Source organism: Lemur catta, chromosome 12, assembly GCF_020740605.2.
Source record: "Lemur catta isolate mLemCat1 chromosome 12, mLemCat1.pri, whole genome shotgun sequence".
Taxonomy (NCBI): domain Eukaryota; kingdom Metazoa; phylum Chordata; class Mammalia; order Primates; family Lemuridae; genus Lemur; species Lemur catta.
Window position 1 is genome coordinate 60380664 of NC_059139.1, and position 13063 is coordinate 60393726.

A 13063-nucleotide genomic window follows, 5' to 3' on the forward strand; every position below is an offset into this window, starting at 1 on the left:
AAATTCTATCATGCATTTTATCTTGAATAGGATTTTTGGTGAATTAGAATCCTGGAAAGATCTCACTAGACTTTAAATATGTGTCTCATGCAATAGATGTTAACCTTATAATTGTAAGTAGAGTACGTGAGATCAGTCAGTTCACGTGTACATTGTTATTGGGATAAATGTCTTTATCAGTCTTTAGCTGATTTGATTCTGGTAAAGTGAGACTTGTTTGTTAAAAGAAATGAAAACAATTTTCACAGAGTGGAAACTACCTTGTTGGTGACAGCAGCCAGGCAAAGTAGCTAGAGATTCTGAAATATGGAGAAGTTGTGCTTTAATAGAGATTGAAGGGAATGCTACCTGCAGCAGAGAGAGAAGATTCAACAGGAATGGTCTTGGGCAAGCTGAAAGGAAGGGAAGTAGGAAAGTTAGAGTATAGATGGGGTTGGGAAGAGAATGCTTCCTCTATGTTTGCCCTCCTGCAAGACAGCACTAAGGGAATTAATTCCTAGATACTAGAGATGTTATAATTAAGGTGTAAGAGAATGTTGTAGCCAATACATAGGATGCTAACTGTATAAATACTTTTTCCTAGCTAGAGAAATGCTACGGAGCCTATCATCAAATAGTTTCTTTAGATAAGAGAAAGAATTTAGTTTCACCTTTAATTTCTCTTTCAAATGTAATGTTCAAATCATGGAGTTGAGTTTTCTTCTACATTCTGAGAAGCAGCTAATTTTCTTCTTTTTTTAATTTCAAAGTATTACAGGGGTACGAATATTTTTGGATACAAGAATCACTTTTGAAATGTGTGAGTTAGAGTTATAAGCATGCGCTTACCCAGATAGTGTGCATTGTACCCATTAAGTAGGTTTTTGCCAACTCCCTCCTTCTCTGCCCCCCCACTGATTGATTTCCATTGAGTGCACGTGTGTGCTCATCGATTAGTGAGTACATGTATTGTTTGTTTTTCCATTCTTTAGATACTTCACTTAGGATAATGGTCTCCAGTTTCATCCATATTGTTGCAAAAGGTATCCTTCTTCCTGGCTGATTAGTACTTCATGGTATACATATAACACATTTTGTTAATCAGCCCATGAATTGATGGGCATTTTGGTTGATTCCACATCTTTGTAATTGTGAATTTTGCTGCAATAAACACTCAAGTGTAAGCGTCTTTTTGATGAAATGACTTCTTTTCCTTTGGCTAAATACCCAGTAGTGGGATTGCTGGATCAAATGGTAGGTCTACTTTTAGTTCTTTGAGGAATCTCCATACTGTTTTCCATAGAGGTTGCAATCCCACCAACAGTGTATAAGTTTTCCTTTCTCTCTGCATCCACACCAGCATCTACTATTTTTGAACTTTTTAATAAAAGCCATTCCAACAGGGGTGAGGTGATATCTCTTTGTGGTTTTAATTTACATTTCCCTGATGATTAGTGACATTGTGCATTTTTTCATATATTTATTAGCCATTTGTCTATCTTCTTTTGAAAAGCTTCTATTCATGTCTTTTGCCCACTTTTTAATGTTTTTTTTTATTGCTGATTTGCTTGAGTTCTTTGTAGATTCTATATTTTAGCCCTTTATCAGATGTATAGCTTGTCGATATTTTCTCCCATTCTGTAGGTTGTCTGTTTGCTCTGGTGATTATTTCCTTAGCTGTATAGAAGCTTTTTAGTTTAATCAAATTCCATTTATTTATTTTTATTTTTGCTGTGATTGTTGTTGGCATCTTAGTCGTAAATTCTTTGCCTAGGCCAATATGTAGAAGAATTTTTCCAACATTATCTTCTAGAGTTCTTATGGTTTCATATCTTACATTTAAGTATTTTATCCATCTTGAATTAATTTTTGTAAGTGGTGAGAGATACCAATTCTGTTTCATTCTGCTGCGTGTGGCTGTCCAGTTTTCCCAGCACCATTTATTGAATAGGGTTTCTTTTCTCCAGTGTATATTGTTGTCTGCTTTGTCAAAGATCAGTTGGCTATATGTGGATGGTTTTCTTTTCTGTTCCATTGGTCTTTGTCTCTGTTTTTGTGCTAATAACAAACATGCTGTTTTGGTTATGATAGCCTTGTAGTATAGTTTGAACTCTGGTAATGTGATGCCTCCAGATTTGCTCCTTTTGCTTAAGATTGCTTTGGCTATTCTGGCTCTTTTCTGGTTCCAAATGAAGCATAGAATTATACTTTCTAGATCTGTGAAATATGATGTTGGTATTTTGATGGGGATTGCATTGAATCTGTAAATCACTTTGAGTAGTATGGAGAAGCAGCTAATTTTCAAGGCATTTTGCTCTCATTGTCTTTCCAGCTGTTGAAAGGCAAGGTATAGCAAGGATAATATACATTCTAGCTTCATTAAGAGGAAATTTAAAAAGAGAGAAGGAAAAAGATTATGTTTTTACAAAAATGAAAAAATGTTTTTTAAAAAATACTATTAACTCCTAATAGATATTTTAACATCTTATATTTTATGACTAGAAGGGATCTTAGTGCTCATCTAGTTCAAACTCTTCTTTTTATGTCTGATAAACTGATATGTTTGATACACGGTTCTGTGACCTTATTCTCTAGTGGGCCTTAAGAGATTATTTGGAGGTGGTAGCAGAACAACACAATTATTACTAGACTTTTGATCTAAGAACCATCTTCATTTTTTATCAAAGGAAGAGCATCAGTTATACTGAATTTATTTTGGAGTCATGATAAGGCTTAAGAGTTTGGGCTCTGGTGATGGAAGACCTTGATTCAAATCTCAGCTATTTTACTAATTTTCCAGGTGACATTGAACAAGTTGCTTTGCCTTCCTCAGCCTCCTAGATTTAATGGGGTTAATAATAGGGCTGTGAGATGGATTAAATGAGATAATGCATGAGAGATTCTTAGCATAGCTCTTGGTAAGGAGTTGGCTCTTCCTAAGTAAGAGCTGGTATTGCTGTTATTCAGAATCTATGGGAATGGAGATCTAGGGAATTCAGTGACTCGAGTAGTAATTACACCAACACTAGTGGTAGAGGGCTTACAGATGCCGCAAACACGACAAAGGCATCCACAGAAATTACACCATTGATTAATAGTGCTGTCTCCTCACCTCAGTCCAGTCTCCTGCCCCTCAACTTAACATTTTTCTACTTTATCTTATTTCTAATTATCATCTCCATAGCTATTTGATACTTTCATTTTCAAGTTATGAAGAATTTAAGTAACCTGCTCATTCAATTACTGGGACAAGATTAGAACCTGTCTCTGGAGTTGCAGTCCACTTCCCCTTTACCTGACAATTTATCTTATGGTTCTATATTAGCAAAATGTATAAGGTAATAATTGCCTTAGGAAGCATACTCTTAACCCACAAAATCTGTTTAATCAGCATTTAAACATTTGTTGTAAATGTTTGAAAAAATATTTAAGTGAGTATGATATTGTGTAATTATTACTTTAGTTTTCTGTTTCTGAGCAGTTCTGGGCCCAGAAAAGGTCATTTTATACCAGTTGGGGCAAAAGATCTTCCTGGAATGCTTCTGACCTATCTAGGAAAGGAACCTGCTGGCAGCTACACCATGGAATGGGTTCTTGTGAGGTCTCCTGTCATGGTTAGGAGCTTAGAGAGATTCAGATTTGATCTGTGCATCTTGGTTTCTTAACAGACTTGAGGAATATGTTGGACTGGAATATTTCTTTGTAAGTCTAGAAGATTCCTTTTATCTCTAGTCCAATGATGTGTCGGCACTCATCTGTACACTGTTCAGTTTTAGATGGTTCTTCACTTAGATTAAAACATATTCTTTCACTTGTAAGTGGTTGCAAGTAATGTTCTAATCATCATCACAAATGAAAAAGAATATTTTACTGGAAAATAAAGATAAGAGTCTCTGGTGGAATGTAATATGCTGAAATTCTTAGTTCAAAGAAACTATTGTGAATTCAAGTTCACTTGGCCACTAGGGAATAATAGCTCTTGACTACAGTTACCCATACTAGTGCTTTAGTTTACTGCATTTGCCAAATTTACTTTCTCAAAAGTGAGAGTACAGTTATTTCCATATTTCAGTATTTACTGACAGTTGATCAGCAAAAGTAAAGAACGATATGGGCCTTAGGAAAGCTAAACATATTTCTTCTGACAACACAAGAAGATTGTTTATTTATTGTGTTACTAAGCTATGGCTTATTTTTGAATAATATGAAAAAGTCTGTTGTATCGTGTCATAAAATAATGATTATCATTAAAATGATCACAAAACACATGATGAATAAGACTCTTACTGATAAATAAAAATGATGTATTATATCAAATTAGAGAATGACACATGAAGTTGAAAAATGCGTCAGCTTAGCTCCTTTGGGCTATGCCAAGAAACTAACCCTATTGTTAAGATTTTTAGATTATTGTGTAAGAGTGAATCATTAGTAAAAACAGATGACTGACAGCATGTTATAAAATTGAATTCAGGCTTTAGAAAATAAATTATTTGAGATTGTTGAGAAAGAACCAAGGGGAAACCTGAGCAAACTGTAACCAGCAGACTAAATTTAGATCCACTTGATACTGAATTTTGGGAAATTTTGAAAAATGTACAAATTTACAGAACTATTATCAATATTTATTTAAAACCCTTTAAAAATAAAAGAAATAAAATTGAAACCTTCCAGGCAATGTTGAAACTCCCCTTTTTCCTTCTGTCCAGTGTTATTCTCGAGCTCTACACCCTGTTCTGTCCCTCATCCAACCCCTCTACCCAAGGCAACTGCTGTCATGGTGTGGTGGGTTTTTTTAAATCTTTACATAAATATGTATCCATTAACAATATTTCTGTAATTTTTAGCTTTACATTTATGGTATCATGCTATACATATCATTGTGCAACTTGATATTTTCACTCATTATCACATTTCGAGATCCACCTATGTTAAGAAATATTGAACTAGTTCATTACTTTTAACCCCTTTATAATATTTCACTATATGAATACATTTTATTTATCCTTTTGTTTATTGAAGTATACATAGGTTGTCTTCTGACATTGATGTTCCAGAAATTAATTCACGCAGAGAAAGTGTATGTATTTTTAAAGAAAGACCAAAAAATAAATCCTATGGTAATCTCACATAAGAATTTAATTCTGTAATTATACAGAATGTGTCTATAGATGTATATTTATTTCTGTAATGATGTATATGAATTATACTATTTAATATCAGACTATCTAAAAATAGAAATATACTAGTAGTAACTTTTTTTTTTGTTTTTCTCATTGTCAGATACCTCAAGTTGAAATGCCTTTTTTTGTGGAACTATATGAAGTAACTGCTGGAGCAGCAATAAACAATAGTGCCAGATTTGCACAGATTAAAATCTCGCAGCGTGATGAACCTCAAAGCCTCATGTATTTCTCTGTGGGCTCTCGGCTGGCAGTGGCTCATAAGAAGGCCACTTTAATCAGTTTGGAGGTGGCCAGAGATTCTGGGACAGGACTAATGATGTCTGTTAACTTTAGTACCCAGGTCAGTATGGAATACGTATACATACACGTTAAGATGTATACATACACGTATACATTACACGTGAGTGTAATGAAACAGAGAATAATCCATACATTATTTTCGGAGGATACCATCATAATTCACATCTTATTTATTACATTAATCTTTATCCTTCAAATAGCTCAGTTTTTCACTCATCAGTAATGGGTAGATCATGTTTTAAAATGATAGACTTTTCTATTTTTCTTTCTTTTAACAGGTTGATTATATAATCTCACATAAATCTGTCCTATGAAATCTTTAGGGAATTAAAATGTCTTCAGAATGTAGCTGTATAAGACCAGAAGCAAAAAAAGTAAGGGTCTAGTTTTGGTTTACATCTATCTGAACTAGTTGAAAATTTTCTTCTTCAGAACCTCTAACACTAACTGATCTTTATGTTCCCTCAAATCTATGAGTTCATCAGGCCTTACTGCCACTTTTTCACATCCATCCTGTTAGGTGACATCACATAAAAGACAGGGAGCAGGTGGGTGTGTGGGGACTCAGAAGTGCAATGCTACATAACACTAAGTGGCCAGATACTGGGCTTGGCCCAAACACCACCATATACCTTTTCAGTATTATTTTTTACTTTGCTTTGGCAGTGAAACTCTAGTATAGTAAAACAATGTGTCTCTGTTTAAAGCACAGTTGTGAAGATTGTAGCTTGCCCACCTTAGACCTCTCTTTTTTCCCCCTCAACTCATATAACTTCGGGAAACTCACAGTTTGAAAACCACCATTCTGGACAGTGCTGCCATTTCCGCTGTTTCACGATTCCAAACCTTGTGACTCTTTAAGCCTCAAGTTTACAAAGTGTTATTAAATAAGTCCAGTTTAGTATGTGCTTAGTTGTGTCACTACTGGGTGGCTAAAAAAATAGAACATTCTGTGCACAAAATACAATATATGTATGGCCAGTATGTTGTAGCAATCATGTGAATCAGAGATATGACAGTAAGTCTAGAGCTGTGGGTAACAAGTTGTCCTGGAAGTTGGCCAGGCAGAAAAACTTAATCTTAATGACAGAGTCCACAGCAGCAAACAAGAAGACAAAACTCTATTATATGAAACCCAAAAATAAACTGCATTCTAAATAGTCTTAAAGTGGTATGAACACAAAGTTTAGAAGTACTTTGATTCAGGGCAAGGAGATTTTAGCATTTTTGTTGAGAGGGTGTAAGATAGGAAGAGAAATGAGAAAAAGTATGTGCTTCATTCTTTCTCTTCTCCCGTGAAATATATATCATCACATGCTCACTACTTTGTAGAGTGGAAGAAGGGGAACTGGAGATAAAGAACAGCTGATAAAGAGATTTGAGACACATTTTAAACCAATCCATATACTCTGATGAGAGAGGAATTAAAGTTGCCAAAAGATGAATCTTAATGCCACCATCTCTATGTTATTCATTTACATTTTTTCTAGATTCTTTATAAGTGATTCTTTCCAAAGCACATGCTATCACTATTGTGTAACTCATAAGGGACATTTACTGATGAAACAATATATTTTTATGAATTTCTAGTTTTCCCTACTATGATGGTAAGTTTTATTTGTCAACTTGATTGGACCATGGGATACTCATGTATCTGATCAAACATTATTCTGAGTGATTCTGTGAGGATGTTTTTGGATGGGATTAACTTATAAATCAGTAGATGAAATGAAGCAGATGGCCCTCCTAATGTGAGTGGGGCTCATCCAATCAGTTGAAGGCCTGAGTAGAACAAAAGGAGCAACCCTCCCTCAAGTAAGAGAGAATTCTTCCTGCATGGTGGCTTTTGAATTGGGACACTGGCTTCTTCTTGCCTTTGGACTCGAGCCAAAATATTGGCTTTTCCTGGGTTTTAAGCCTGCTAGTCTTCAGACTGGAACTACACCATCGGCTCTCCTGGTTCTCAGGCCTTCAGACTTGGATTAGAACTAAATCTTTGACTTTCTTTGGTCTCCAGCTTGACAACTCACCCTGCAGATCTTAAGACTTCTCAGCCTCCATAACTGCATGAGCTAATTCCTTATCTTATAATAAATCTCTCTCTATGTATATACACAAACACGGATATATATACACACACACACACGTATATATACACATACATATATATGCACACACACATCCTATCAGTTCTGACTAATACCCATACTATTAATAGTTTGCTATTATAGACTTAGTAAAGAGTATTTGTGGCAGTGCCTTCGTTAACTCCATGGCCCTCATACAATCTATAACTGCTAGAATAGTAGTTCCATGAGTGCAGGTATTCTGCTGTTCAAATCTGCATCCGTGGTATGCCACTTGGCACATACTGGGAGTTTAATAGCTGTTGGTTCAGCAGTAAATCAATGCACATTCCATTGATTCTTCCTTGACTAAGTGTTAATACTTCCTTTTCCAAAATATGTTTTCCAAAAAAATCTTTTTAATAACCATAATTCAAAGAAAATCAGAGATATATATGTCCAGGACCTTATTCCTTAGGATATTTCCATATCTAACATGAAACCAATTTCTTCTTCCTCTTTCCTCCCTTCTACCTCTGTACTCTCCCCACCAGCACCCCAGAAATTCTAGGTGAGAATGAAAATGTAAATATTTCCTCTTTTCTTCCATACTTACATTTTGCAGCATGTGTTATTTAAAGTGCAATTTTCATTGTGTTCACAATTGGAGAAATTCTGTGAGGCAATAGTGACTTTTCTGTCCTACTTCTCTTCTTCGATCCATTCTAAGATATCTCTTTTCTAGCCTCATTACTGTATGACGTGTACTTATTGCTCTAACTTATCTTAGAAGATTAGAAAAAGTATAAAACCCTATGTTTTAGTAGTACTCTTGCAGTCATTGCCCTCAAGTTTGTTTAAGAGAAGTAGAATTTGTTCAAGAAATAAGAATTTGTTTAGGACAAGATCAGAGGTGTTATAGCTTCACTTAAATTGTATTGTTTAATTTCCAGGAGTTGAGGAGTGCTGAAACAATTGGTCGCACTCTTATATCTCCAGCTATTTCTGGGAAGGATTTTGTGAGAACTGAAGGCACATTGGTCTTTGAACCTGGCCAAAGAAACACTATATTGGATGTCGTCCTAACACCAGAGACAGGGTCTTTAAATCCATTTCCTAAACGCTTCCAGATTGTGCTTTTTGACCCAAAAGGTGGAGCCAGAATTGATAAAGTATATGGGACGGCAAACATCACCCTTGTCTCAGACGCAGAGTCGCAGGCCATTTGGGGGCTTGCGGATCAGCTGCACCAGCCCCTGGGTGACGACATTCTCAACAGGGTGCTCCACAACATCAACATGAAAGTGGCCACAGAGAACACAGATGAACAGCTCAGTGCCGTGATGCATTTAGTAGAAAAGGTAAGAAGCACTTGGTTGAGTAAAATTTCATAAATCAAAAAACCCAAACAAGACAAAAATCACATTCTAACATCAGTTAGCATGAAATAATGATAAAGTTAAATTTCTGAAAATGAGAATGGAATGCATCATGCCTGATTTCGTCCTTTGGCTTGGATGTGACTGATACCTGTTGGCAAACCTCAGTCTTAGGCTTGGAGAATGGCAAGTAATCTAGTTAAGTAGTAAGGGCAGCCCAATGTCAGAAAAGAGGCTCCAGAGATCAAAAGCTACAGGCACTCAGTGATTCTCCAGAAACTGGCCAATTATCTTGGAAGTTTGAGCCTCAGTTTTTTGAGTCCCTAAAAGGAGGACTTGGACTAGATTATCTACATAGTTCTTCCACTTTAAATGCCGTGGAGCAGGAACTATTGCCCTCTGCTTGTTCTCTGTTGCTCCTGGGCCCTGAAAACTTTCACAGAATAGGAGAACTAAAGAATGAACAGATGATTTTAGGCATTTAATTTGGTATGGACTTGGACCAACTAGATTTTATTTTAAAACTATTTATTTATTTATACTTCTGCCAATGATGGAATTAAATGGAAATGTAATATCCCAAGAATATAAATGAAAAAAGATATCTAAAAAGAATTATTACTAAAGGAAAAGACTCCTGTGGGGATTTATTTTGGACTTTCTTATCAAGATATTTTTATCAACATATTTATGTACAAGAATTAAAAGTTTTGAGCATATACATATTAATTTATAGATACTATATTTCTTACATAGTGATCTTTAAATGCTTAAATGTCTATAGTGGGCTTTTAGATTATCACACCCATTTTGTTTCCTGTGGTATCTCTTAAAATACAAGGCTTGAATGGTAGAAAATAAAATGATAAAGTGCAGAGGTGAGAAGAGGACACCATGCTTACCAGCTTGTAAAGCAAAGAGAAGTGACTTCTATTTCATGCAGAGAAAGTTCTAGAAATAAGAATTCACTCTAAGAAATATTGTTATTTAAATTTTCTAATGACAAAATGGGATAGGGCAATGGCAAGGTTTTTTTGTCCAGAAGGAAAGAAAGAATGTATAGTAAAAGAAAAGAAAAGAAAACCTCATTTCATATGAATTAGAGAAGATATATGGAAATTCTGCTACTTCTTTTCCTCATTAAGTTATATAAGAAAGCTATATATTATTGATCAAGAATCAATACTTCGGTAAGTTTGTCAGGTAGTATATCTTGATTATTTACTAGTTTTGTCATGAATAATAAAACTGAATTATGAAAACAGCTACTATGGAAAAATGTAATTAACTTTTTTTGACTAACCATTAACACACAGTACAATTTTCTCATATATTAAGGTAACATATGACATAAATAACCTGGGAATAATTAGGGGAATAAAATATATTTGAAATGTTATAAAAATATTATAAAATCAAATAGAAAAATATCATTTGAATTCTTAAAGGAAAATGATTAGCATTTTATTCCAGCTGAAATCCTCTTTGCTCTGATTATTTTAAAATCAGGTTATTGTCACTAACATTAAAAAAAATATGGTACACCTTTTTTATGTACATTAACACAGAAATTTGGTGATTTCAATAACTGACTTATTTAATAATAATAGTAATATATATGTGTGTATATAGAAAATATGTAAAGAAAACTTCAAAATTCTACTGAATAGTGTAAAAGACTTGAATAAAACAGAAATCCACACCTTGTTCTGCAATAAGAAGACTCAATATTATGGAAACAATAGTTTTCTATAAATTAATTTGTATTAATAAATGCAATTTAATCCCTATCAAAATATCAATAAATTATTTTGGAGGTTTTTTTACCTTGACAAAATGATACTAAAATTTATCTAGAAGATTAAACATGTGAGAATAGGCAAAAATTTTCTGAAAAAGAAGAAAAATGAGAGGGGCCTTGCCCCACCAGATAAGAAAATATACTTGAAATATATTATGAAGTTACAGTTATTAAAATATTGAGTGGCACTGGTGCAGGCATAGACGTTCAGATCAATGAAATAGAATAAAGAGTGCAAAAATAAACCCAAGCACATATGAAAATTTTCTATATGACAAAGGTGACATTTTAAATCAATGGGTCAAAAATTATTATTCAGTAAATGGTGTTGAAACAGATGACTTAACCATTTGAAAGTGAAATGGAGCTGATCCCTATCCTAAACTCTACCGCCAAATAAATTCTAGACAGATCAAAGATTTCAAAGATTTTAAGATTGAAACCATGAAAGTAGTAGAAAACATGAATGAATCACTTTATCGTTTTAGTTTAGAATGAAGAAGGTTTTTATAAAGAATCTGACAAAACCCGGAAGCCATAAAGGAAATGATTGATAATTTGACCACATACACTTTAAATGAAATTTCTCTTTGTATATATTAATACCACAAGAAAAGTCAAAAGACAACTAATGGGTGTGGGGAACATTTTTGCAAATATGACAACAGTGTTTATTTTAGCATTACTTACTATAATAACAAAAACTGGTAAAAATAATAGCCATTAAGGGAGGCTTGGTTAAATAAATTCAGGTATATCTATAAAATGCCAAAAATACATATTTCATGTTTTAGACATATAACAATGAGAATAAGAGAATAATGGAACAAGGACTTAAAATGTAGATTATCATGTATAGATAAGGTTGCAAAAATTAGCAAATAAAAATAAAAGATGCCCAATTAAGTTTGAATTTCAGATAAACAGCAAATAAGTTTTTTAGTATATCACAAATACTTATTTGGGACGTAGTTTTACCAAAAAGTCATTGTCTGATTATCTGAAATACAAATTGAGTCACCTGTACTTTATCTAGCAACCATTCGTATATACCATACGAATTTGCTATACACTCTAAAATAACCTCAAATATTAAAAATACAGACTGGAACTTCCAAGTAATAGATAGAACTTCATTCTATAGGGTCTTGTATTTTAAGTGAAATTGTTTCGTACTTGTAAGTTTTATTTGCCTCTACATTCTAAGTTCTTTGAAACAGAATCTGCTCTATAGGATATATTTCTTTTTAGTAAGATCTCAATAAATCTTCGATAATTGTTGTTACACACACTAACTACTTATTTATGTTCAGATGATACAAATATTGTACTAAAAAGAGCAACAGCTTTAAATGACTCACTATAAATTTTTGCCATGACATAATATTCTATCCCCTGATTTTCCCAGGTATGGTGCAATAAAAATTATTTTAAAAGCTATCAGCTGCTTAAATAACAATAGCAGTCTTTTAAAACCCTGCTGAATTTGATACATTACTTCTTAATTTTGTCAGGTTTTGGGGTTCCTGGTTACTGAAGTTTAGTCAAACACGAGTCAGCAGGTGGAGGTGTTGCCTCTCAATCTGTGTTCTGCAACACTGAAAGAGCACAGGAATGATTTGTCTGTGGAAGTTTCCTAGACTATCCCCCACCTCCAAAGGTCTCTGTTTTGGTTTTCTATACTGACAGCTTTTAATTTTTTTCCCCATGGTTGATTCAGGTCTTCTACTTGTTTGGAAGCCAATTTTGATAATTTGGGGGGTTCTTTTGTTGTTGTTTGTGTAAATGATCCTTTAGAGCCAGACTATTTCTTTTTATTATATGCTTTTTAATATTACATGTCTCATATTTTAAGAATTATTTTTTATATTTGATTCATCTTATAACCATACTAACAAGGATGTAGACTTAACTCTATGTTTTACTGGCTGGTTTTATATTTCATTCTTGCAATAGTTTTGACTGACTTGTCTGTGAACTGAGTCAATCTGTGTTGTTATTTTTGAACAAGGAAGTGGGGAATGTTGCGACTCAGTGCGAGATGGCTGTCAGGAGCACCTCCTGGGCTTGGCCAGTCACCAATTTTGTGCTCTAGGACAAATTAGTCATCCTCTTCCTGCCTCAGTTTCCTTAACTGGAAACAAAACAGAGATAACAATAGGACCTTTCTCCTAGATTGTGTGAAAATTAAAGAAGTCAGTGGAAACTGCTGAACACTACAAAGTGCCCATACTAAGTGTTATAGAAATGGTCTTTTTCTTTCATTTTTGCGCACTTTACTGAGAGAAACTTTCTATTTTCCTTGAATATGAATGAAAGTTTGGTAACACCAGAATTCTTGGATCACAACCA

The 13063-nt window shown here is 34.1% G+C and overlaps 1 protein-coding gene across 1 annotated transcript in view; it reads left to right on the forward strand.

Moving 5' to 3' along the window:
- Nucleotides 1-13063, forward strand: part of ADGRV1 (adhesion G protein-coupled receptor V1) — a 498644-nt gene that overhangs the window by 206693 nt on the left and 278888 nt on the right. The window contains exons 77-78 of the mRNA XM_045565724.1: nucleotides 5263-5505; nucleotides 8485-8892. Coding sequence (XP_045421680.1) covers nucleotides 5263-5505; nucleotides 8485-8892 — 651 coding nt within the window. The remainder of the gene's footprint in view (nucleotides 1-5262; nucleotides 5506-8484; nucleotides 8893-13063) is intronic.